General features: G+C 41.3%; 1 protein-coding gene across 24 annotated transcripts in view; it reads right to left on the bottom strand.

Moving 5' to 3' along the window:
* Window positions 1-25,830, bottom strand: part of sugct (succinyl-CoA:glutarate-CoA transferase) — a 544,214-nt gene that overhangs the window by 475,866 nt on the left and 42,518 nt on the right. For 21 of the 24 annotated variants that reach the window (XR_011352093.1, XR_011352094.1, XM_069920671.1 and 18 more), the window contains 5 exons: window positions 23,693-23,738; window positions 23,526-23,599; window positions 18,368-18,453; window positions 13,722-13,772; window positions 12,369-12,458 (listed from right to left, as the gene is read on the bottom strand). Coding sequence is in view for 22 of the 24 variants with exons in the window: in XM_069920671.1 (XP_069776772.1) it covers window positions 12,369-12,458; window positions 13,722-13,772; window positions 18,368-18,453; window positions 23,526-23,599; window positions 23,693-23,738 (347 nt within the window). In the remaining 2 variants the exon portion in view is untranslated. Of the gene's footprint in view, window positions 1-12,368; window positions 12,502-13,721; window positions 13,773-18,367; window positions 18,454-23,525; window positions 23,600-23,692; window positions 23,739-25,830 lie in introns of those variants that run through there. The other 3 variants (XM_069920681.1, XM_069920680.1, XM_069920692.1) reach the window with 3 other exon arrangements.

Genomic DNA, 25,830 nt, shown 5'->3' with positions numbered 1-25,830 from the left:
CTCTGCATGCCGATCAACCTAAAGAATGCCGTCCAGACATTCCAGCGTCTCATGGACGCAGTGGGTAGAGATTTGGACTTTCTCTTTATATACCTAGACGACATCCTGGTAGCTAGCTGCACTCGCAAAGAGCACAAGGCCCATCTCCGTACCTGTTCGCCCAGCTGGCAGAATTCGGCCTCACGGTCAACAAGGCCAAATGCCAGTTCGGGAAATAAACTTTGCAGTTCCTGGGGCACACCATCACAGCGTCTGGGGCAGCATCGGCACCAGAGAAGATGGCAGCCGTCCAACATTTCCTCAAGCCCTCCTCCCTCAAAGGGCTACAGGAATTTGTGGGGATGGTAAAATTTTACCATCGATTCATCCCCAACGCGCCCTCTGTTTGCGCTGATAGCGACGAAGGAGACTTGGCCTGGTCGGAGGAGGCAGACGAGGCTTTTGCAGTGATGAAGCGGGCCCTCGCTGAGGCAACTTTGTTAGTGTACCTGCGCTCAGAAGCACACTCGGCGCTATCGGTCAATGCCTCCACCTCGGTGGTCGGAGGGGTGCTCAAACAGTGGCTGGATGGACAGTTGCACCCGCTAGCCTTTTTCAGCAGGCAGTTGCGGCCTCCCAAACTCAAATACAGTGCATTCTACCGGGAGCTCCTGGCGCTGTACCTGGCCTACCGCCATTTTTGATATTTCCTAGAGGGCAGGACTTTTACCGTTTTTACCAACCACATGCCCCTCACCCAAGAACTGTCAATGGCCAAGGACCCATGGTCAGCCAAGCAACAGCCCCATCTGTCCTATGTCTCTGAATTCACAACAGACATCCGGCGCAGGGCGGGTAAGGACAACATAGTTGCTGACGCATTCTCCCGCCCAGCATCAGCACACTAGCTCCCGGTCTCAACTACGCACAGCTCATACAGCCCCAATAGCGTGACGCCGAAACCCAGGCTCTCCGCACCACAGTATCAGGGCTTCAGCTTGAGGATATCCACCTCCCCGATTCCGCCCAGCCGCTGCTCTGCGATACCTCCACCGGCTCACCATGCCCGGTAGTTCCACAGGACTGGAGGGCTAGGGTCGTCAGTTCCATCCACGATCTCGCCCACCCCTCAGTAAAAACTACCTTCCACATGGTGGCTCAGCGATTCATCTGGCACAGCCTCAAGAAGGAAGTCGCAGCACTAGCCCGCAACTACGTCTGATGCCCGTCCTCCAAAGTCCACAGGCACACGCAAATCCCTGTCCAACATTTCGACCCGGCACTGTGAAGGTTCCAACATATCCATGTAGATGTCGTGGGCCCCTTCTCGGTGTCCAGGGAGTCGTGGTACCTATTCACCATAGTGGACAGAGCTACCAGGATGGCCGGAAGCCATCCTGGTCCTGAAGCATCGGCAAAGACGTGCGCTAGAGCCCTGGTCGGCCAATGGATTGCTCATTTTGGTGTGCCAGCACATATTACAAGTGACAGGGGTGCTCAATTTACCTCCACCCTATGGTCGCAGCTGACGAAGCTTTTAGGGGTAACACTGCAATCTAACGAGCAATCTCACTGCAGTCTAAAGGGTTGATAGAGAGGTTCCATCGCCACTTAAAGTCCGTCCTGATGGCCAGGCTTTCCAGCCCTAACTGGGTGGATAAGTCGCTCTAGGTCCTCCTCGGAATCAGAACGGCGTCCAAGAAAGCCTCGTCAGCTGAAATGGTCTACGGCACACACTCTCCATGCCAGGGGGATTCTTTGGCCTGAAAGCGGAGGCCATGCACAGCGAAGGAAAGCAGCTCGTCGACCTCCGTAAATGCCTGGGCAACCTGACCCCACCATCACCATTGCACCATGGCACCCGACCATCTCATCGGCCCAAAGAACTCGATGTGGCGCAATTCGTCTTTGTCAGAAGTGGACCATAGAGAGCACCGCTGCAACGGCCTTACGAGGGGCCGTACAAGGTGCTCCGGCGGTCGGGTGGAACTTTTACTTTGGACATGGGGGGCAGGGAGGAATTGTGTACCGTGAATCGCTTGAAAGCTGCCCACCTCGAATTATCTCAACCGGTCCAGGCGGCCATGCCCAAATGGCGGGGCTGGCCGCCCAAGCGACAGGACGTGTAGCTGGTTCTGGGGGGATTGTGTGGCGGCGCACAGCCTAATGGTGAACCGGCCCTGCTTGTATCACCACGTGGCGGGGCAGCCATTAGGAGATGGCATCATCAGGCATTTCTTCATGACTCCAGCATCCCTTCCAGGATGCACCCTGGGCAGCGATTATGATGTCACAATATACAAAGTGACTGAGCTCATGCTGCCCATAAAGGGGCACGCGGAATTTGAATAAAAACAGTCGTTAATGACCATCAGTGTGTGGCAGTGATTTACTTCAGCTCCTCAGAGCGCCACAGTACCTCCTTAATTTTTCTGGAGTTAAATATAATTGATGAATAAAATTATAATGAACTAATCGATACCTTACATTTATAATTTTAGTCCTAGTATCCCTACATAAATTCATCCAATCATGTTGAGGAATAAGTATACCTAAATCTAAATCAATTTCAATCTAGATTTATGTAAATCCAATTTAGGCATTTTATTCTGTAATAAAGCATACATCTCAGTTATAAATCGCTTCTTACCACCCTCAGTAAGTAAAATTTCAAACTTAGACCATCTCTGTAACTGTAAAATATGTCCAAAATTATCCAACAATAAAGCTTTAATTTGATAATAAGAAAAAAGAGTATTTGAAGATATATTTCTCTTTCATTCTTTGAAAAGAAATAAAATATCCTGCTTCATAACAATCTTGCACAAACTTAATACTCTTTTGATCGCATAACTTCAAAAGCTGATTATTAAGTGTAAAGGGGAAAAGCTTATTTTAATACAAAGGAATTTTGCCTGAAATCTTACCTTGAGTACCTATAACTTACTTTTTTTGTACCATAAATCTATTAAATGTTTCAAAACAGGTAAATTATAACTACTAATAAATTAGGGTTCCATCTATAAATAAACTGATCCATCCTCTTCTCACCAATTTGAGATAATTCAATATTAACCCATATCAAAGGTCTGTCCATTTCAAACATCCTATTAATAAATTTCAATTGTGCTGCATCATAATGATTTTGAAAATTAGTGAGTTTCAAACTTTCTAATTCATATTTCCAAGTTAATTTTTGTAAAGATACCCTTACCATTTCATCCTTCCATAAAATTTTCCTCACTAGAGCATTTAAATCTTACAAGGAATAGATTGAAATAAATAGTGAATTCAAGGAAAAATATTTATTTTAATACAATAACTTTTCCTATTAATCAGTAAAAATTTCCATCGATTCAAATCTTGTTTAATTTTAGACATTAACAGTAAATACAGTAATTTAATTGATATCTTCTTTCTTTGGCTTGGCTTCGCGGACGAAGATTTATGGAGGGGGTAAAAAGTCCACGTCAGCTGCAGGCTCGTTTGTGGCTGACCAGTCCGATGCGGGACAGGCAGACACGATTGCAGCGGTTGCAAGAGAAAATTGGTTGGTTGGGGTTGGGTGTTGGGTTTTTCCTCCTTTGCCTTTTGTCAGTGAGGTGGGCTCTGCGGTCTTCTTCAAAGGAGGCTGCTGCCCGCCAAACTGTGAGGCGCCAAGATGCACGGTTTGAGGCGTAATCAGCCCACTGGCGGTGGTCAATGTGGCAGGCACCAAGAGATTTCTTTAGGCAGTCCTTGTACCTTTTCTTTGGTGCACCTCTGTCACGGTGGCCAGTGGAGAGCTCGCCATATAATACGATCTTGGGAAGGCGATGGTCCTCCATTCTGGAGACGTGACCCATCCAGCGCAGCTGGATCTTCAGCAGCGTGGACTCGATGCTGTCGACCTCTGCCATCTCGAGTACCTCGACGTTAGGGGTGTGAGCGCTCCAATGGATGTTGAGGATGGAGCGGAGACAACGCTGGTGGAAGCGTTCTAGGAGCCGTAGGTGGTGCCGGTAGAGGACCCATGATTCGGAGCCGAACAGGAGTGTGGGTATGACAACGGCTCTGTATACGCTTATCTTTGTGAGGTTTTTCAGTTGGTTGTTTTTCCAGACTCTTTTGTGTAGTCTTCCAAAGGCGCTATTTGCCTTGGCGAGTCTGTTGTCTATCTCATTGTCGATCCTTGCATCTGATGAAATGGTGCAGCCGAGATAGGTAAACTGGTTGACCGTTTTGAGTTTTGTGTGCCCGATGGAGATGTGGGGGGGCTGGTAGTCATGGTGGGGAGCTGGCTGATGGAGGGCCTCAGTTTTCTTCAGGCTGACTTCCAGGCCAAACATTTTGGCAGTTTCCGCAAAGCAGGACGTCAAGCGCTGAAGAGCTGGCTCTGAATGGGCAACTAAAGCGGCATCATCTGCAAAGAGTAGTTCACGGACAGGTTTCTCTTGTGTCTTGGTGTGAGCTTGCAGGCGCCTCAGATTGAAGAGACTGCCATCCGTGCGGTACCGGATGTAAACAGTGTCTTCATTGTTGGGGTCTTTCATGGCTTGGTTCAGCATCATGCTGAAGAAGATTGAAAAGAGGGTTGGTGCGAGAACACAGCCTTGCTTCACGCCATTGTTAATGGAGAAGGGTTCAGAGAGCTCATTGCTGTATCTGACCCGACCTTGTTGGTTTTCGTGCAGTTGGATAATCATGTTGAGGAACTTTGGGGGACATCCGATGCGCTCTAGTATTTGCCAAAGCCCTTTCCTGCTCACGGTGTCGAAGGCTTTGGTGAGGTCAACAAAGGTGATGTAGAGTCCTTTGTTTTGTTCTCTGCACTTTTCTTGGAGCTGTCTGAGGGCAAAGACCATGTCAGTGGTTCCTCTGTTTGCGCGAAAGCCGCACTGTGATTCTGGGAGAATATTCTCAACGACACTAGGTATTATTCTATTTAGTAGAATCCTAGCGAAGATTTTGCCTGCAATGGAGAGCAACGTGATTCCCCTGTAGTTTGAGCAGTCTGATTTCTCGCCTTTGTTTTTGTACAGGGTGATGATGGTGGCATCACGAAGATCCTGAGGCAGTTTACCTTGGTCCCAACAAAGCTTGAAAAACTCATGCAGTTTGGCATGCAGAGTTTTGCCGCCAGCCTTCCAGACTTCTGGGGGGATTCCATCCATACCTGCTGCTTTGCCACTTTTCAGTTGTTCGATTGCCTTATATGTCTCATCCAGGGTGGGAACCTCATCCAGCTCTAGCCTTAGGGGCTGTTGAGGGAGCTGGAGCAGGGCGGAATCTTGGACTGAGCGGTTGGTACTGAAAAGAGATTGGAAGTGTTCTGACCATCGGTTGAGGATGGAGATCTTGTCGCTGAGGAGGACTTTGCCGTCTGAGCTGCGCAGCGGGCTTTGGACTTGGGGTGAGGGGCCGTACACAGCCTTTAGAGCCTCGTAGAAACCCCTGAAGTCGCCAATGTCCGCGCTGAGCTGTGTTCGTTTGGCGAGGCTAGTCCACCACTCATTTTGGATCTCCCGGAGTTTGCGCTGAAGATGGCTGCATGCGCGACCAGTAAATCAGTAAAATCAGTAAAAATTTCCATCGATTCAAATCTTGTTTAATTTTAGACATTAACAGTAAATACAGTAATTTAATTCATATAAATTACTATAATTACTATCTACCTTAACACCTAAGTACTTAATCTGATCTGACCATTTGAATTTCACAATAAGCTTACAAGAAGAATAATCCATTTCGGCTAATGACATAATCTCACTCTTTTCCCAATTGATTTTATAACCTGGCATCTCACCATACTGTTCCAATCTGTCATGTGGACACTTCAAAGAATTCTGAGGTTCTGCTAAATATATCAAAACATCACCCGCAAATAAATTAATTTTAAATTCATCACATTTCACCTTAATATCTTTAATAATACTCCCTTGTCTAATCATCTGAGCCAAAGGTTCAATAACTAATGCAAATAGAGCTGGTGTCAAAGGACAGCCTTGTCTAGTCAATCTAGTCAACATAAAAGGTAAAGATAACTGTCCATTTGTCACAACTTTAGCAGTAGGACTTCTATATCAAGCCTTAATCCAAACAATCAAAAATTAGGCCAAATTTAAATTTCTCTAAAACTTTAAATAAAAAAACTCCACTCTACAAAAGGCCTTTTCACATCCAATGAAATAACCAGTGGTAGGTGGATCCCTCCCAAGAAGTGTTAATCAAAGAAATCAACTTCGCAATATTATCTGCCGAATAACGATTTTTAATAAAACCCAGCTGATCTAAATGAATTAAATCTGGTAAATATTTAGCCAAATATAGAACCTTTGTTACAACTTTATAATCAACATTGAATAACAAAATTGGTCTATAAGACTCCGCTTTCAATGGGTCTCTATCTTTCTTAAGGATAACTGTAATAATTGCTTGAGAAAAAGTCCAGAAAAGAATGAACCTCTGTCGTCTGTTTCAATACTTCCATCAATAATGCAATTAATGTTATTTGATGTTATTTGATAACTGATGTTATTTTATAAAATTCAGAAGTAAAACCAGCATCCCCTGGAGACTTCCCATTTCACATGGATCGGAGTGTGTCTATTACTTTTTTAGTAGTAAAAGGAGCGTCCACACCACTCAAAAAGGGTAAATCCAGATCAGATTTTTTTTAAATTCCATTTTAACCTCATCCACCACTACTTCAGATGCATATAATTTTTCATAAAATTCTCTAAACACATCATTAATCTCCTGAGGTTTATATGTAATCAATGAATCGTCCCTAACAGCATTTATTGTTCTTGAGACTTGTTCAATTTTTAACTGCCAAGCTAAAACTTTATGAGCTCTTTCCCCTAATTCATAATACCTTTGCTTAGTTCTCTGTAATAACTTCTCAAACTTATAAGTTTGTAATGAATTATATCATAATTTCATATTAGCTAAACGTATTTTCTTAAGCTCCATTGAATTCTGCTGTAAATCTTTTTCTAATGTCTATCTCCTTCTCTAATTTAATTATATCAGCTACATGTTATTTCTTAATTTCATCAGTAAAACTAATAATTTGTCCCCTCAAATATGCTTTTAAAGCATCCCATGAAACAAATTTTCTGTTAATTGAGTCCATATTGATCTCTTATAAAATTACAAGATTTTACATTTTTCAACAACAAATAATTAAATTTCTCTAAACCTGTACATCTTATTAATAACAAAGAATGATCACACAAAATTTTGCTCTTATATTCAGCCTTCAATACATGACCTTGCAATTGTGCTGATACCAAAAATAAATCTATTCTAGAATAAAAATCATGTTGAAATGAATAAAACAAACAATCTTTCTATTTAGGATTTAATCTCCCCCATATATCTACTAAATTCTTATCTTACATTACGTTATCAACTGTTTATCCATTTTAGTCCTAACTACTATTTTTGGAGATTTATCTAATAATGGATCCAAACAACAATTAAAATCACCTCCTACCATAATTTTTTCAGATGTTTGATTTAAATTAAGAAAAGAATCCAACATAAATTTCTCATCCTCTACATTAGGAGCATAAATATTCATTAAAGTCCAAGATTCATAAAAAAATTATAATTAACATCTACCAACTGACTCAATAACTGATTCCAATTTAAAAGATAACTTTTTATTAATCAAAATAGCTGCGCCTCTTGCTTTCGAATTAAACAAAGAAGCTATAACTTGACCAACCCAATCTCTTTTCAATTTCTGATGTTCATTCTCAGTCAAATGTGTTTCTTGCAAAAAAGCAACATCAACTTTCAACTTTTTGATATACCCAATATTCTTTTTTCTCTTAATCTGATTATTAAGCCCATTAACATTAAAAGTAGCAAAATTTAAATTAGCCATCATTCCAATTCACTTCAAAGACCATGTTCCATCACACATGATGGAACTCTTCTCCATGGCAACCACTCAAAGAAAACTAGAAAATCTCTTCCAAAAAAAGGAAAAGAAAAAAAACCCATATACAAAAAAAAGAAAAAATATTGTACTACAGTATTACCTCCCTTAATTGTGCAGGAGTAACCAATCCCACAAAGTGGTCAAGTGGTTAGTGTCAAACCCCACCCTTCGAACAGAACAACAAAAAAAATTAATAATCAACAAGTCATTTCAAGTACAATATGCTTCCTCCAGATCTCTATTAACTTGATTATCATCGCTATCAATATCAACCAACTGCTGAGATTTCTTCTCTCACACCCCATTCTTCTCCTTCTGGACTGATGCAGGCTGTTGAATAAAACATTCCTGACCTTTCATCTTTTTACTATCCAGTAAAGAATTAGCAAATGTAAGAGCTTCAGCGTCATCACTAATGAACTGAGATTTAAAGTCTCCCTAAAAAAACTTTAAGGACAACAGGATACCGAAAGGCAAATTTATATCCTTTCTTCCACAAAACGACTTTGGCAGAATTAAATTATTTACGTCATTTAATAACAACTTGACTCAAATCAGAATAAAAGAAACTTCTATTATTCTTAACTACCAGGGGGCCTTGATTACTTCTCGCATTTTGAACTGAAAATCTTAGCTTGATAGCGTAAACATCTAATCAGGATAGAGCGTGGAGTTTGACCTGGAAGAGCTATGAGCTCTATCCAATTCCAAACCATTCGAGAAATATTCACTTATGGAAAAATTGAACCAGGTCCAGACCCTCAAAATCTTCCGGAAGACCAACTATCTTAACATTATTCCTTCGACTTTGATTCTCCAACATGTCAATTTTCTTCAATAAATAATTTCTCTGAATTTCCTAACCAGTAAAAAAAATCCTCCATCTTACCCATCTTTTTTTTACAAAACTAGCATGTTATGCCTAAACAAAGGAGACTATAAGGGATGAGAGAGATTTGGCTCACGTAGACTTGGAGCACAGGCAATATAGTTGGACAGTTGAGGAACAGTGGAGAACTTTCACAGAGATTTTTCACAGTGTTCAATAAATGTATTCCAGTTAAAACAAGGAGATAGCCAACTGTTGTTAACTTAGGAAATAAAAGAAGGCATCAAATTAAAGTCAAATGTATACAAAGTAGCCAAGAGAAGAGAGAAATTAGAAGAATGGGAAAACTTTAAAAAGCAATTAAAAAATCACCAAGCATGCAATAAAGAAAGGATAGATTATTAAAGTAAGCTAGCACAGAATATTAAAAAATCATAAAAGTATTTATAAATAAGTAAAATGGGAAAGAGTTGCTAACATAAAACTAGGTCCCATGGAAGATGAGAAGGTAAATTAAGAATGGGAAATGCTGAAATGGCCAAGACCTTGAACAAGTATTTTGAATCTGTCTTCACAGTGAAAGGAACAGTTAATGTGCGATTAGAATCGAGGAGACCTAGATATATTTTCCATCACTAACAGGTAGTGCTGGGACTAAATAAAAATAGGTCTCCTGGTCCTGTGGAATGTATCGCAGAGTCTTGAAATGGCAGAAGTTACAGAAGATGTATTTATGATGATCTTCCAAAATTCTCAAGACAGTTCCTGGCAGATTAGCAGACAGCAAATATAATGCCACTGTTTAAAAAAGGAGGTAGACAAAAGGAAGGTAATTATAGGCCAGTTAACTTGTTATCTGTAGTCAGTGTTACGAGTCCAGAAGACCCCAAAACCCAGCAGCAATAGGTATGCCCCACAACAAAGGGTTACTTAAATAAATATTGCTTTTAATTATCTTTGAACATGAAAATAGAATTAAACTTTAACTTATCTCTATTGACTCGCTTAACCTACTTAACCCCCTTCTAATGCTAAGCGCGCGCGTGTGTAATGTGTGTATAAGTACAGCAAAGTTCTTTGGTTCCCAGTCCAATCTCACTGGTTGCAGGCAATTCTTGTACTGTGCACAGAAGTTAACATTAATAAAGTTCACTAGGCTTTGGTGCTTAGCAGGTAAATGGTTACCACTCAGAAAGGTTCTTGTTGGTTTTCAGAGAGAGAGTTTCTCTTGTTTCAGGACATTCACAACTGATTCCTTTTTAATCAGCCACTCCAGTGTCTTGCTGATGAAACTTGCCCCCTTCAGGGTTCTCCAGATGATAACCTCTTTCTTTCAGGTCACCACATAGTTCCTTTCTGTTTCTCTTATTTCAAGGGAAACGCCAGTCCTCTCCTTTGACTAGGGCTAGGCCATCTTCCAAAGCTTGCTAACTTGTCCCTCTGGAACCGATGTCGGTGTCTCTCCTCTCTCTCTTTCTCAATCCCTCCGCTCTGAGAGCAAAGCCTCTTTTTTTTCTGCTCTTTACCTGCAAAGATCACCTTCCAGATGACCTTCCAGACAGCAAATGCTCTTTTCCAGACAAAACTGCTACTGCCTGTTGTTAAATTTGTTGCCTTTTGCAAACAACAGTCCATCATGAGTCTGAGCATCTTGCAAAAGCTCTTGCAAAAATTGTGTTTTTAAGTGTTTCTGTGTGACCTGCTCTAACAAACCATTCCCAATTTATCTCCCAAACACCTCTATATACTCTGTCACATCAGCAAAATGCTTGAAGCTATAATTAAAGAAGAAATAGTGAGACATCGGGGCAGAAATTGTCCTGTCACACAGTAGCAGCATGGATTTAGATGGGCAAGGCATGTTTAACTAATTCACTGTAGTTCTTTGAGGAAATAGTGAGTTTAGTGGAAAGAGTGAAACAGGTGGATGCGGTACACTTGATTTCCAGGAAGCATTCAGTAAGCTGCAGCACAGATTTCTGCATAAGATAGGATGCAGAGCTGGGGATAATGTATTAGTATGGATAGATTACTTAAGCAAAAGAAGACAGAGAGCAGGGATGAATGACTGTTTCTCTGATTGACAATCAATGGTTAGTCTGGCACACAACTGTTCACAATGTTCATAAATGATTTGAAGGGAGACAAGTGTAGTGTATCTAAGTCTAATGAGGTAAAGCAAATTGAGTGGAGGAAACAGAGTCTGAGAAAGATACAGAACGATCAAGTTGAGTGGTCAAGGGTCTGGCAGATGGAGTATAACATAGGTGTAACAAAAATAGTTTAAAATTAATTCTTTCTCGACTTTTGATCCAGCAGCAAGAGGTATTCACAAAGGAGAGACTACACTGTCTAAAAAGCTACTTTATTGTGATTACACAAAGATTATATAAAACAACATCAAATACTTGATTCAAATATGGAAAGAAAATATGTATCAACTATTCCATCCATCTCCCTTTCCCATCAGCCTCTTAGCACTAGGCCTTTTCACACTGCAGAGTTAAATGAGGATTCTTGGGAAATTTTCCCTGGAACCCTCCCGTGAACCTGCGGTGTGCAAAGGTCAGCACGGGAATTTTAAATGTAGGTAGGGCCATTACCCCAGGAAATTTTCCTGGACCACCCTCTCCCTGCAATATAAAAAGGCAAATGCCGAGCAAGGGAAGCCTCGTGATGTCAACGCTTGCATACTGCATCACGTAGGCAATTAAAATTAAAATATACTTCCCTCCTGACCACAGCAGGCCACTTCAGCCCATCTCAACAGCAGCACAATGCAGGATGAATATCCATCCTCGTTAATCATAATCCCTCTCACAGCTGGATTTCCCAGAGCACTTCCAGCTGCGTGAAGGATTATGGGAAATGAAGTCAGCCATTCATCCAACGTTATGCCACTGTTGTGACGTGTCAAAGCACAGGGGAGTTATCGAGCGGACAGGCAAGCGACCAACGGACAGATGAGGGGTGAACTTACTCTTACTAATCATTGGTTGGGGCGGCACCCCTCTAAATTGCTGGGAAGGGCAAATTCCCAGGAATTTGGACCATGGTGTGAAAGGCCTGGGAGGTCCTGAATTCCTGGGAAGTAGGATCACCGCTCACCTGCGGTGTGAAAATGGGTATTGACTCTTAGCAAGATATACTGACTTTGGAGTAGGTGAAGAGGAGGTTCATTGGGTTGAATCTGCAAATAAGGGGGTTAGCTTATGAGGAGAGAATGAGTAGCCTGGGACTATACTTATTGCAATATAGGATGAAGGGGAAAACATAAAATTATAAAAGGAATAGATTAAGATAGAAGCAGGGATCATGTTTCCATTGACAGGTAATGAGAATACCTGATATCAAAGATGAAGAATTGCTTCTCCCAGAGTAGTGAACTGAGGATTTATCAACCAATGAAGCAGAACAGACTGCCTCATTTAATGTAGTTAAGACACAGATAGTTACACTTTCCAATAATATGGGAATTAAGGACTGTGGGAAACATGTGGATAAGTGCAGCTGGGTCCAGAGCCATTGAATGCAGGAGCAGGCTCAACAGGCCAAATGGTCTACTCCTATTTCGAATATTCAATGTTCATGGCCCTGAAAGCAAACTATTCAATCTTATAAACTCACATCTGGAATTTGACTGCGAATGGTCATTGATCCTCTGTCCATATTGGTCTCCAAATCTGAACTTCCAACAGCCATCCCTAGCACATGGAGCTTAATACTTATAAATTAATCAACTGAAAGTTCTCCATTGATTCTGTATTATAACAAACATATCAATAAGATCAAAGCAACATGTATCAGCAGTCAAATAAAACTATTATAGTAACAGGAATGAACTTTTATTCCCCTTAAATTAATGTTCTAAAGTGATTACTAAAATTACAATGAATTACTTCAAAACATTTTGTAGATAAACAACCACTCTGCAGTCTGCTTCTCTCTTCCCTTCATTTCTTTTGTACCACATCTTGTACTTTCTTTTCCAATGTCTTCCCTCCATTTGTGCTGTTTCATCTTCTTTTGTCCACTTCAATCACACTTATTGACTCACTTCTTTAATTATTTTTCCCTTCCTTCCTCAATGTGGTTCACTATCTCTGCTTTTCTTTTGCTTTTTCCCTCCTTTATTCTCTCACTTAGCCCACTTCTCCATTATCAAACAGCAAAAGAGTCATTGGGGGTGTTTCTAGTGAGCCAGGAAAAGCGCAGTGATGCGAGATAATGCGAGGAGAAGCGCGATGATGCACGGTGACACCTCGAATTTGGCTGTACTGGAAACACATCCAGTTGTGGCCGATGTGCGGCGATTCGAGGTGCTCCGGCGTCCTACTTTTGAGGTGATTGATGCGGAATGATGCGAGGGACGACCTTGCAGTGGAAACACCGCGGGTGACTCACCGGAAGTCGCGATTTTTCACCCGCGGTTTTCAATTGCTCATCGGACTTCCTGGTCACCTCGCATCGCCCTCGCATTCCTCGCATCACCTCGCATCGCCCCGCATCACCGCGTATTCATTGCTCGTTAGAAACAGTTCAGGTAGTCCAAAAATGCGCGGTGATGCGAGCGACAAAAAATCGCAGTGATTCGAGGTGATGCGGGGTGATGCGAGGTGTCCTTAGTATAAACACAGCTATTGTCACTCCCCTGCAGGGCAGTAAAATTTACAAAGGAAAAGGTTGTTTGAATTATTCATGTTCCATCCCTATCTCAGACATCCCCTGCCCCATCCTCTCTGCAGTTTGCCAAGCTTCTTTTCTCCCCTTCCCTGTTCTGATGAAGGGTCTTTGAGCTAAAATGTTGACTCTGTTTCTCTTCCCATAGATACAGCCTGACCTGCTGAATATTTCAAGCCTTTTTCTGCCTTATTCAATGTCCATCCCACCCGCAGACCCTCATTCTTTCCTCGAACATAAACTTAAAAAATGCATTTATTAAGAAACCCTTGCAACAACTGAGATTTCAAAATTACTTACATCTTTTATTATACGGACACCATGAAAGTTCTTCAAATTTACTGCTATACTCTGAGGAAAAAAAAATATAAAGTATTTTATTCAAAAGAGATTATATTAAACATAACTTCACAATTGCTAGTTTAAATGAGACAAATGTGGCTAAATAGGACATTTTTCACAGGATATGAAATGTTGCCGACATATCTAGCATATTTTATACACACACAAATATAAAAATAATTTGTGATGATTCACTCAATTACAGGATATCATTCTCACTGCCTGTGGAAAATAGCTATTTCCAAGCCTGGCAGGCCTGATTGTAATGCTCTTGTATCTCCTTACTGATCGTAGTGGGTCAAAGATGATGTGTGCTGGATGGAAAGGCTCCTCAATAATGCTTTGAGCCCCATTTAAGCAATATTCCTATGAATGTTGTCAATAGCAGAGAGGGATGTTTTGATTATCCTCTGTATTGACATCCGGTCCGATGCTTTGCAGCTATCATACCACACAAAGATGGAGACAGGCAGGACACTCTCAATTGTGCTTTTGTAAAGTGTTTTCAAGATGGGGGCTGATGGATGCCCTCCTCGACCTCCTTAGGAAATGTAGGCGCTGCTCCACCTTCTTGACTAATAAGGAGGCATTACATGTGCATCAAGGGACATTATGCTCTCCACAACTGAGCCATTTTTATGTAGCAGAAAGTGGTTAGCCTTCATCCTCCTGAAGTCCACAATCATCTCCTTTATCTTTTCCAAGTTGAAATTCATGTTGTTGTTCTCACATCATTTTACGAGCCTCCCCTCCTCTTCTCTGCAAGCAGACTCATATTTGTTGCCAATAAGACAAATAGACAAGAATATTAATGTTATGAACAAGGAGAAAGAAATTAGACTTCAATATTCCAAACAGTAAAGGTTAAATACTAAAGTGAAGCTTTCAAATTGAGTTCAGATCTGAACAGTCCCACACACATTTATTTAAGATTATTTATCACATTATAGCTGGTACAGTGAGAATGGTTCTCTGTGAGCAGTTTTACAGGCTATCTCTAGCATTCATACAACTGTGGAAAGAGCACAATGGAAAGGCCAATTAATTCCAAACATGGTTAGCTTTACCTGATGGCTGCAGGGAAGAAACTCTAATGGTTTGTATGTGTTTTCACACTCTGGAGCCTTCTCCCATGTGGGAGATGTCAGAAAAGAATGTGTCTGGGGTGCAATGGGATCTTCGGTATGTTGGCTGTCTATCCTTGGCAGTGGGAGATGTAGATGGTGTCCATGAAAGGAAGGGAAATTTGCATAATGTTCTGAAAAACATTCTATCTTCCTTAGCTTCTTCCACCTTGATCAAAGCAGCATCTCTGTCATGCTATGATGCAAGTGTGATGTTGTCAGTGCACATTCAAAGTCATTAAAAGACAAACCAAACTTCCTTCGTCTTCTCAGAAAGTATAGGCATTGATCCACTTTTTTGACTGCTGTGTCAATGTTCTTGCTGCAGGTCAGGTTATTGAAGAGATTTATTCCTAAGAACTTTAAACTATCTATTCTTTCCACTTCATCACAGTTGATGTAGATTGGGGTGTAGTCTCTTCACCCTCTCCTGAAGTCAGTGATGACAACACGTTATTGATGTTGAGAGAGAGTTTGTTATCTTGGCACTATACCGCTAGACTTTCATTATCTTTCCTATTTGCATCTCATTATTATGTGATGTCCAGCCTACTACTCTGGTGTTATCAGAGTATCTGAAGATGGAATGGCAATAATATTTGGTTGCACAGCCATGGGTGTAAAGCAGTGGTTTTCAAACTTTTTCTTTCCACTCACATACCACCCTAAGTAATCCCTATGCCATAGGTGCTCTGTAAAAGAAATAGTTTGAAAACCACTGTTTTAAATCATACCTAATTGATTTGTTATGTGCACAGTTTCATAGCTCCAAAAGAAATGGGCCAATGACAATTTTTCTCAAGCAAAATACTTCAGTAACAATTGGGTCTAGAGCAGTGGTTCTCAACTTTTTTTCCCCCACTCACATACCACTTTAAGTAATCCCTTATTAATCATAGAGCACCTGCAGCATAAAGATTACTTAAGGTGATATGTGAATGAAAAGAAAAAGTTTGAAAACCACTGGTGTAAAGGGAATATTGTGGGTGACTTGAGGAGCACCAGTATTGAATATGATCGTGAGAAGGTGTTGTTACCCATCTTCACTGATTTTGGATAGGTTGGGAAGAAAATACTATTCTAACTTAACCCCAGGGTTAAAACATGAAAGATAAAATATATTAAAAATGAAAATGTAGGCGTGGCTCAATTAAGGTATTAAGTTTACAAGCATTTCCAGAAGGGAGCATAGGTTTCCAATACCACTGGGGGGTGATTTGTTGATTGTAATTCCTTCGCCACTCCATGTAAGAAATGCATCCAGTGTGCTTGAACTTCAAGTCAGAATTTTCAAGTATAATTAATCTTTCAGCTGAGATCTACCGTGGGTTTTGATTCTGCAGGTCAGATTGAAACTTTCATCCTTATTTTCAAATTAATTCATGCTCTTGCTTGTTTCAGCACTCAAACTTCCTTCAGTCTTACTGTCATCTGAGGAGGTGTATGCTTCTCCAATTCCCCATTTTTAACAACCTTCCTAAATCCCTCTGTCTTTACTCTCTTTTGCATTAACATGCTCCTTAAAATCTGACTTTTGACCAAGTTCGTTCGTTGTATGCTTTCCATATCTACAGTTCAAAACTAGGAAAAAAAATGGTGGCACTGCCACAGCTGCAGTACAGCAGCACTTCCGTTGGTATGAACCCAGGAGAGCGGAGACACAGTGCTGCTCCAAAGGGTTCAACTGCTTGGTCTTCATACTAGCGACTCCATAAGGCTTTAAGCAGCCTGTTTGAGGAGCCAAAGGTGTTTTTAAACTGAAGTCCTGCAACACAGGTGTGTGCTCAAGATTTTGTTGTCTGTGCTCGGCAGGGCACCAGGAATGGGGAGAACACATGCCATTGAGAAGGAGAAGCAGAGGAGGTAACCCTACAGGACCATGACCATGGCAGCGAATCGGTGAGAAGTTCAGCAACTGAGGGACCTACACAGGCAACAGGAGACTTGCAGTCAAAAGGACCCAGACAGGCTGTGGGCTATTGGAGATCATCTCATGGGAACCAGGTATTGGAGCCGGGATTTAAGAGGTTACTGAGAGTAAGAAGGGCCACCAATGTGGTCTCAGGCTCTGAAGGCTCATGATTTTATCAGACATTTGCATCTGGAGCTTGGGTTGCTAATGGATCGAACAGGCATCTCTGTGGCTGCAGAGGCCACAGGAGTGCTGGAGACGAATCCACTGATATTCAGTGACTCTGAAGGGATTCTCTTTTGTTTTTCATTCTTATTGTAAGGGACACCAGGTGACATTAATGGCAACTCTACCTTACAGCAGGGAGAAGGCAATTTCATGTAATATATGTTCTGAACTATTACATGATAATAAAAGAATCTTGAAAAAGTGAGAAGTAGTTGAAACTTGAATTTTGCTTGATAATACCCTTATGAAGTATGTCTGGACCAGAATATTAAAAAAGGCAGCAGCCTATTCAGCCCCTTATGCCTGTCCATCATTTGATATCAACATGGTTAATAGGTTACCTCAGCAATCAACACTATCAATGGCCCCCATAATACCAAGAAACTTATCGATCTCCAAATTAAGTACACTCAATATCTGAATCTCCATAGCCCTGTCAGCTACCAAATTCCAAAGATTCACTGCCCATATCTATTTCTGGGCTTTAACAGAAGCATAAAGTATAAATGCATGTTATGTTGAACTTTTGAAAAACATTGGTATATGTCTTCAGTTCCAGTCTCCATATTTTAGAAAGAGCATGAAGAGATTAGAGAGGACCAGAAAAGATTCATCAAAATTATTTCTGGAATGAGAGGCTGTAGTAACAAGGAGAGATTAGAGAGGCTGGCACTGCTCCCTTCAGCGGAGGCTAAAGGGAGATATGACAGAAGTATATAAAACAATAATGGATAGTGGGAGGATATTCTCTTTGGTTGAGGGTCAAGGTTAACAGCCACTGGTGCAAAATAAAGGAGAAAGGAATTAAGAGTCACTTGAGAAAAACATTTTTTTTTGCAGCATGTAAGTTTTGAATTTGAAATTCTCAGCTGCAGTGGAGATAGGTTACATAATAGCATGCAAGAAGAAATTGGAAAATATATGTAAAAAAAAATTGCAAGCATCATTTAGTGGAAGTTGCTGGTGTCAATAAGGTAGGCTGAATAGTCTCCTGCTGTACTGTAACCATGATTCAGTGTTATGAGGACCTCAATATCCCAATGCTCGCCAACTCTCTTCAGTCTTCCACCATTTAAAAATCCTCCATATTTCTATTATTTTCCATTAACTGCGGGCCTCATAGGTTTTCAAATATCGTTGTTGCTTTACTACTGAAGATAACATACATGCTTGCAGATCTTTCACTCCCTTCATTCAAAATCTGGGCTGAACAAGTGAAGGATGCAAGAAACGTGAAACATTGTAATTTAGCACTGAGTTTAACACAGACATCATTGGCTGAAGGGCCTGATCCTGTGATGTTTTGCATTCAATGTACATTAGAAATATTTCAGCCTCACCTTTTTATTTCGATTTACGCTAAGGAAGTAGACACTCTCTGTTCCCACAAATGGAGGACCCCAGGCTCTAGTTTCATCACCAGCACCTGTTAACAAAAGAAAAAATTATCATCGTGAATTGATGATATTAAAGATGATTTTTTTTCTTCTTTTCTCCCCTTCAATTTCCTTACTTTCTGGTTTTTAATATTTCTTTCTTCTACCATTGTTTCTGTAATTTTGCATTCTTGTTCTTTCACTATGTTTTTTAAATTCTCCATAGGCTGGGTGGTGCTTGAGCAAAGAGGCCAGAAAAGATCTGTTCAGGAAATACCACCAAGGACCCAGAAAAGGCCTAAAATTTGGGGTAAATATTCAAGGTATACATGGAAATAACCAGTAGGCCAGGATGGAATTCAAGGGAAATATAAGAAAATATTTGGCAAATTTTGTAAAATAGCTGTCAATGAATAAGGTGAGGAGATGAACCATGAATCAAGGCAACAAACTGAAAACTACAAATCAATCAGTGCTTTGTAGTGACTTTCTTCTTTGGCTTGGCTTCGCGGACGAAGATTTATGGAGGGGGTAAAAAGTCCACGTCAGCTGCAGGCTCGTTTGTGGCTGACAAGTCCGATGCGGGACAGGCAGACACGATTGCAGCGGTTGCAGGGGAATATTGGTTGGTTGGGGTTGGGTGTTAGGTTTTTCCTCCTTTGCCTTTTGTCAGTGAGGTGGGCTCTGCGGTCTTCTTCAAAGGAGGTTGCTGCCCGCCAAACTGTGAGGCGCCAAGATGCACGGTTTGAGGCGTTATCAGCCCACTGGCGGTGGTCAATGTGGCAGGCACCAAGAGATTTCTTTAGGCAATCCTTGTACCTTTTCTTTGGTGCACCTCTGTCACGGTGGCCAGTGGAGAGCTCGCCATATAACACGATCTTGGAAAGGCGATGGTCCTCCATTCTGGAGACGTGACCCATCCAGCGCAGCTGGATCTTCAGCAGCGTGGACTCGATGCTGTCGACCTCTGCCATCTCGAGTACTTCGACGTTAGGGATGTAAGCGCTCCAATGGATGTTGAGGATGGAGCGGAGACAACGCTGGTGGAAGCGTTCTAGGAGCCGTAGGTGGTGCCGGTAGAGGACCCATGATTCGGAGCCGAACAGGAGTGTGGGTATGACAACGGCTCTGTATACGCTTATCTTTGTGAGGTTTTTCAGTTGGTTGTTTTTCCAGACTCTTTTGTGTAGTCTTCCAAAGGCGCTATTTGCCTTGGCGAGTCTGTTGTCTATCTCATTGTCGATCCTTGCATCTGATGAAATGGTGCAGCCGAGATAGGTAAACTGGTTGACCGTTTTGAGTTTTGTGTGCCCGATGGAGATGTGGGGGGGCTGGTAATCATGGTGGGGAGCTGGCTGATGGAGGACCTCAGTTTTCTTCAGGCTGACTTCCAGGCCAAACATTTTGGCAGTTTCCGCAAAGCAGCAGGTATGGATGGAATCCCCCCAAAAGTCTGGAAGGCTGGCGGCAAAACTCTGCATGCCAAACTGCATGAGTTTTTCAAGCTTTGTTGGGACCAAGGTAAACTGCCTCAGGATCTTCGTGATGCCACCATCATCACCCTGTACAAAAACAAAGGCGAGAAATCAGACTGCTCAAACTACAGGGGAATCACGTTGCTCTCCATTGCAGGCAAAATCTTCGCTAGGATTCTACTAAATAGAATAATACCTAGTGTCGCCGAGAATATTCTCCCAGAATCACAGTGCGGCTTTCGCGCAAACAGAGGAACTACTGACATGGTCTTTGCCCTCAGACAGCTCCAAGAAAAATGCAGAGAACAAAACAAAGGACTCTACATCACCTTTGTTGACCTCACCAAAGCCTTCGACACCGTGAGCAGGAAAGGGCTTTGGCAAATACTAGAGCGCATCGGATGTCCCCCAAAGTTCCTCAACATGATTATCCAACTGCACGAAAACCAACAAGGTCGGGTCAGATACAGCAATGAGCTCTCTGAACCCTTCTCCATTAACAATGGCGTGAAGCAAAGCTGTGTTCTGGCACCAACCCTCTTTTCAATCTTCTTCAGCATGATGCTGAACCAAGCCATGAAAGACCCCAACAATGAAGATGCTGTTTACATCCGGTACCGCACGGATGGCAGTCTCTTCAATCTGAGGTGCCTGCAAGCTCACACCAAGACACAAGAGAAACTTGTCCGTGAACTACTCTTTGCAGACGATGCCGCTTTAGTTGCCCATTCAGAGCCAGCTCTTCAGCGCTTGACCTCCTGCTTTGCGGAAACTGCCAAAATGTTTGGCCTGGAAGTCAGCCTGAAGAAAACTGAGGTCCTGTAGTGACTTTAACCTTCAGTAAAATACAAGAGCACGATGATATGTAACAGGAGCTGCTAAAGAAAGACAAGGCACTTCATCAAAGATTACTGTTTTTGGGAAGAGAGGTTTAGATGAGAATTACAGATCTTAAGGCATTCACAAATGAAGGAACAGTTTCTAATGGTGGGAAAAAAGAAGTGCTTTGTAGTTGGAAGTGATGCTAATTATGATAGAACAGAATTCTCCACTGTGAAGCTACAACCTGGCTGTGAACCTTCTGCAACTTCAGTTGATTGGGTCAGTTTGTCTATAAGATGTCCTAGCTCACTCCAAGATGGAATCAACCTGCAATGCTCCTCAATGCATATATTCCAATCATGAAAGCCACAGATGAGGTGTAGAAAGACTTCCAATTGACTCAAAAATCTGTGGCCTATATCCGAAGCAGACAAACTGATCCTTTTGGATGATTTCAATGCCAAAGAAGGAAAATAATCATCATGCTTGATCACAAATAGGAACCAAAAAGTGAGATTCACAAAGAGGAAATAATATGAGATCCACAAACAACATAATGAGTACAAATAATTTATTGGAAATGGATTTGGATTTTGTACCCTCATTGAGAGGAGTGCATTCCATTGGGTTTTTAGATTCTACATTAATGTTAATAAGGTATGAACAAATAGCTCTAGTTACAAGATCAAAAGATGGATCATAAATATATCCCATGTTGCACAGTAAATTATAGTTCCCGCTCAACACACAGACAAGGGAGGAGCAGATGTGGTCTGGCTTACTGACTTCTACATTGTGGAGCCGGGTGTCCGCTGTCAGACACCTCCATATTTTACGAGTCCAATACCCCACTAAGCATCATCAGGATATCATCTCTGAGACCATCACTTCAGGTCATCTTCCTGCCAACATCTCTAACCTGAAGTTCTCCAACCCCAATTCAGTCTCCTACTCAAATTCACAAACAATTGGAAGACCAATTGTTTCTTCTGCTCTTGCCACACGAAACCTATCTCCTTGTTCCCGAACACCCTCATTCAGTCCCTTCTCACCTCTCTCCAGGACACTACTCAAACTCTCAACCTCTGAAGAATTCCAATTCTCTACTCCCTTCCCCCCTCATCATCACCATGGATGTGCAGTCCCTAGACACATCCATTCCTCCATCAGAAAGGCATTATAGCCCTCTGCTTCCTCTTGACCACAAAGCTGTTATTTCCCCATCAATTAACATTCTCCTTCTGCCTTTTTCAACACCTCCCACTTCCTCCAGGTCCAGGGTATAACCATGGGTGCATGTCTCTTATCAAGTATGTGGTACAGTACCTGTTCCAATCCTACTCAAGTACCACTCCCCAACTCTTCCTCCGTTAAATTGATGACTGCCTTGGAGCTACCTTCTGTACTTGTGCAGAACTTAACATCTTAATTCTTCACTGCCAAATTCTACCCTGTCAATTTTACTTTAACTTTTTCCAACTCCTCTATCCCTTCCTAGACCTCTCTGTCTCCATCTTAGGAGACAAAATATCCACAGATAGCTATTACAAATCTACTGGCTCCCAAAGTTAACTAGATTATACCTCTTTCCATCCAGTCCCTGGTGAGGATGGCATCATTTTCTCCTCGTGCCTCCAGCCCATCTGGTCCCAGGGTGTGGCCTTCCACTCAAGGACATCTGAAATATCCTCTTTTTTTAGTAAACGTGAATTTTACCCTGCTGTTGATAAAGCTTTTACAGCATCTTCTCCATTACTTGATACTTTAGCTCCCACAATCTATTTTTAACAAATCATCTTAGAGAATATAACAAGGAAGAACCTAACAAATATTTAATAAAAATAAAGTTAAATTGCCTTCAATTGTTAAAGACAATGATGGAAGAGATATCAGATTCTTAATAGATATATGATTAATAGGGTTAATATTTTAAAAAGATTTACATATTTTGATATATAATGACGTATTGGTTTATATAATCTTTATAATTTTTTTAATATCCACTCTATTTTTTCTTCTTTCATTTCAAGATTTTTTTCCCCAGTTTTTTTTTAGGGAGGGGGGCTTAGGTCTTTTTTTTCCTTAGGATCTTTGGGGGGATTGGGTGAGTTGGGGGGCTTCTTTTCTTCTTTATTTTTCTATTTTATTTTCAACTTGTAAAAGCCACGTATGACAAATTGTGAATAAAATATATGTAATGTAATTGTTTGAATGGCATATATAATTTTTTTTTTAATTGTTAAAGACAAGGATTACAATTTTTAAAAATCAGAATGATAAAACTGTGAAAGATAAAATCTTCTCTCATATCTTTGATAGAAAAAGGTTTTGTAAAAGAAACATCATAATGGCATTTACTGGGGAAAAACTGCTAAATAATTTGCTTTTGGTGGTCCTAAAGTGGTGAACAGCTGCTTCAACTGTAATCAGTAGCAGCAAATATGCATAGAACAATATCACAAAATAGTAATGATCGAGTATTCTGCTTCTTAGTAAAAATGGTGGACAATGACACTGTGAAATTCTCTATTGCTCTTGAAGGTAATACTATGAAATCATTTATGAGAGGATAATGGAGTGTCAATTTCATAGTTTTTGCCAAAGATGACACCTCCAGCATTAACTTCGATTTTATTTTAAAATCTCTGGGGTGGTTCTTAAACCCATGACCTTTTGAATAAGAAGCAAAAATGTTATCATCATGTCAAGGCTAAGGGAAAACCTAAAATCAATCAAACAGACCAAATTAACTTTGCATTCCATACACGCTTTAGGGTAGAGACTGAATTTAACAATATTTTATTCAAATTCAATACGTCTGTTACCTGGTCTTTCTACCTTGATGATTTCTGCGCCAAGGTCTCCCAAGATCATTGTGGCAAATGGTCCTGCTAACACCCTGTTTGAAATTGGCAATTAAAACAGGTGGTTATATTCACATTCCCAAATTATTACAAACAGATTTTATTTGTGTTATTGAATCTGAATGTACCTTGTGAGATCTAGAATTTTCACTCCTTCTAATGGTTTCACATGTCCTGAAAACCAAAACAGAATTTTAAGTCTTATCATCATTCAACTTCAATTCACTAAAAGAGGAGCATAATGTAAGTTATAGACAGCCTTCTCTGAATGGTCCAAAAATGTGAAATGAATGAGGACTGTATTAGAATGATCTCACTATGGTATATAATTATTTGTACCCTTTATGCCTTTGCTAATGCGAGCTGTTATCTTCAATCCAGCATTTACCACTGACTTCTTTTATAAGCCTTGAGACAAGTTCTAGCCTCTATTGTGAGGAAGTTAGGGGACTCGAGAAATAACAGTGGAAAATGAGGAAATAAAATATTGCAGCTAATTCATTAACTATGATTTAACAAATAAGAATTGATATACATAGAAGGGACTATTTAATTATTTGTGCCATAAGCTGCAAAACAGATGAAGAAGCAAAGAACATCCAAAGCAAAGCTTCAGGCTGCAAATAAAATTCCCTGGTGGCAGGGAAGGTACCACTGAGATCTATGAAAAGTAACTAGATCAGGAATGAAATTTCCTGTTTGTCTTGTGATCCTGTCACCTTTTTAAATGCTCTTCAAAAATAATTTTATTGATAGGGTAATAGTGTTCATTTCTTGACCTGGTGGAAGAACAAATCCAGGTCTGGTGGAACATTCCTTAAATGCCCAAATACAATACCACAAAGCTTTCTGACACATCAGCAATTCAGGTAATCCATTTGAAAGAAAAATCTGTGCAATTTAAACATTCTATGTTAAAACTATGTCTCAATTCATTTTTTTCTGCTTTAGTTAACAGGTATATTTTTACAAATTCACGATACAAACCATTAGAAACTCAGAAACTATTTTTTTTTACAAGGTTTAGTAAAATGACAAGGCATAAAATGTACAGAGGGAAGTCCTCGATCTGAGGAATTGAATAAATACTTTGGCCCTTTCAAATTCACCTTGCATGGGAACAAAAAAAACAGGACTGCCTTGGTCCAATCATCTTCAGATATTTGATAAGACAATGTTCTACAACTCCTCAGCTCATGAGGCAGATTTTGCCTGCATGCAGTCACATTTTGGCATTACGGTCAACCAGTTTACCTATCTCGGCTGCACCATTTCATCAGATGCAAGGATCAACAATGAGATAGACAACAGACTCGCCAAGGCAAATAGCGCCTTTGGAAGACTACACAAAAGAGTCTGGAAAAACAACCAACTGAAAAACCTCACAAAGATAAGCGTATACAGAGCCGTTGTCATACCCACACTCCTGTTCGGCTCCGAATCATGGGTCCTCTACTGGCACCACCTACGGCTCCTAGAACGCTTCCACCAGCGTTGTCTCCGCTCCATCCTCAACATCCATTGGAGCGCTTACATCCCTAACGTCGAAGTACTCGAGATGGCAGAGGTCGACAGCATCGAGTCCACGCTGCTGAAGATCCAGCTGCGCTGGATGGGTCACGTCTCCAGAATGGAGGACCATCGCCTTCCCAAGATCGTGTTATATGGCGAGCTCTCCACTGGCCACCGTGACAGAGGTGCACCAAAGAAAAGGTACAAGGACTGCCTAAAGAAATCTCTTGGTGCCTGCCACATTGACCACCGCCAGTGGGCTGATAACGCCTCAAACCGTGCATCTCGGCGCCTCACAGTTTGGCGGGCAGCAACCTCCTTTGAAGAAGACCGCAGAGCCCACCTCACTGACAAAAGGCAAAGGAGGAAAAACCCAACACCCAACCCCAACCAACCAATTTTCCCCTGCAACCGCTGCAACCGTGTCTGCTTGTCCCGCATCGGACTTGTCAGCCACAAACGAGCCTGCAGCTGACGTGGACTTTTTACCCCCCTCCATAAATCTTCGTCCGCGAAGCCAAGCCAAAGAAAGAATAATGGGAAGTAGCATTCACTCCATACAAGTGCCAGGCAATGGTCACTACCAAATAGACAGGCACCTGTTATTGGCAGTCACTGCCATTAACATCATTGCAGATCCCCAACATCATGGTGTCTGCATTGAATAAGAAACTCAGCTCAGCCAACTACTTAACTACTGAGGCAATGTACACGTCAGTGTATCCAACTTCTTCTGGAACATCCAAGGCTTTCT

The sequence above is a fragment of the Narcine bancroftii genome, chromosome 2, assembly GCF_036971445.1.
Source record: "Narcine bancroftii isolate sNarBan1 chromosome 2, sNarBan1.hap1, whole genome shotgun sequence".
Lineage (NCBI taxonomy): Eukaryota > Metazoa > Chordata > Chondrichthyes > Torpediniformes > Narcinidae > Narcine > Narcine bancroftii.
Note: the sequence above shows the minus strand (reverse complement) of the source record. Positions and strands in the feature narration are given on the sequence as shown.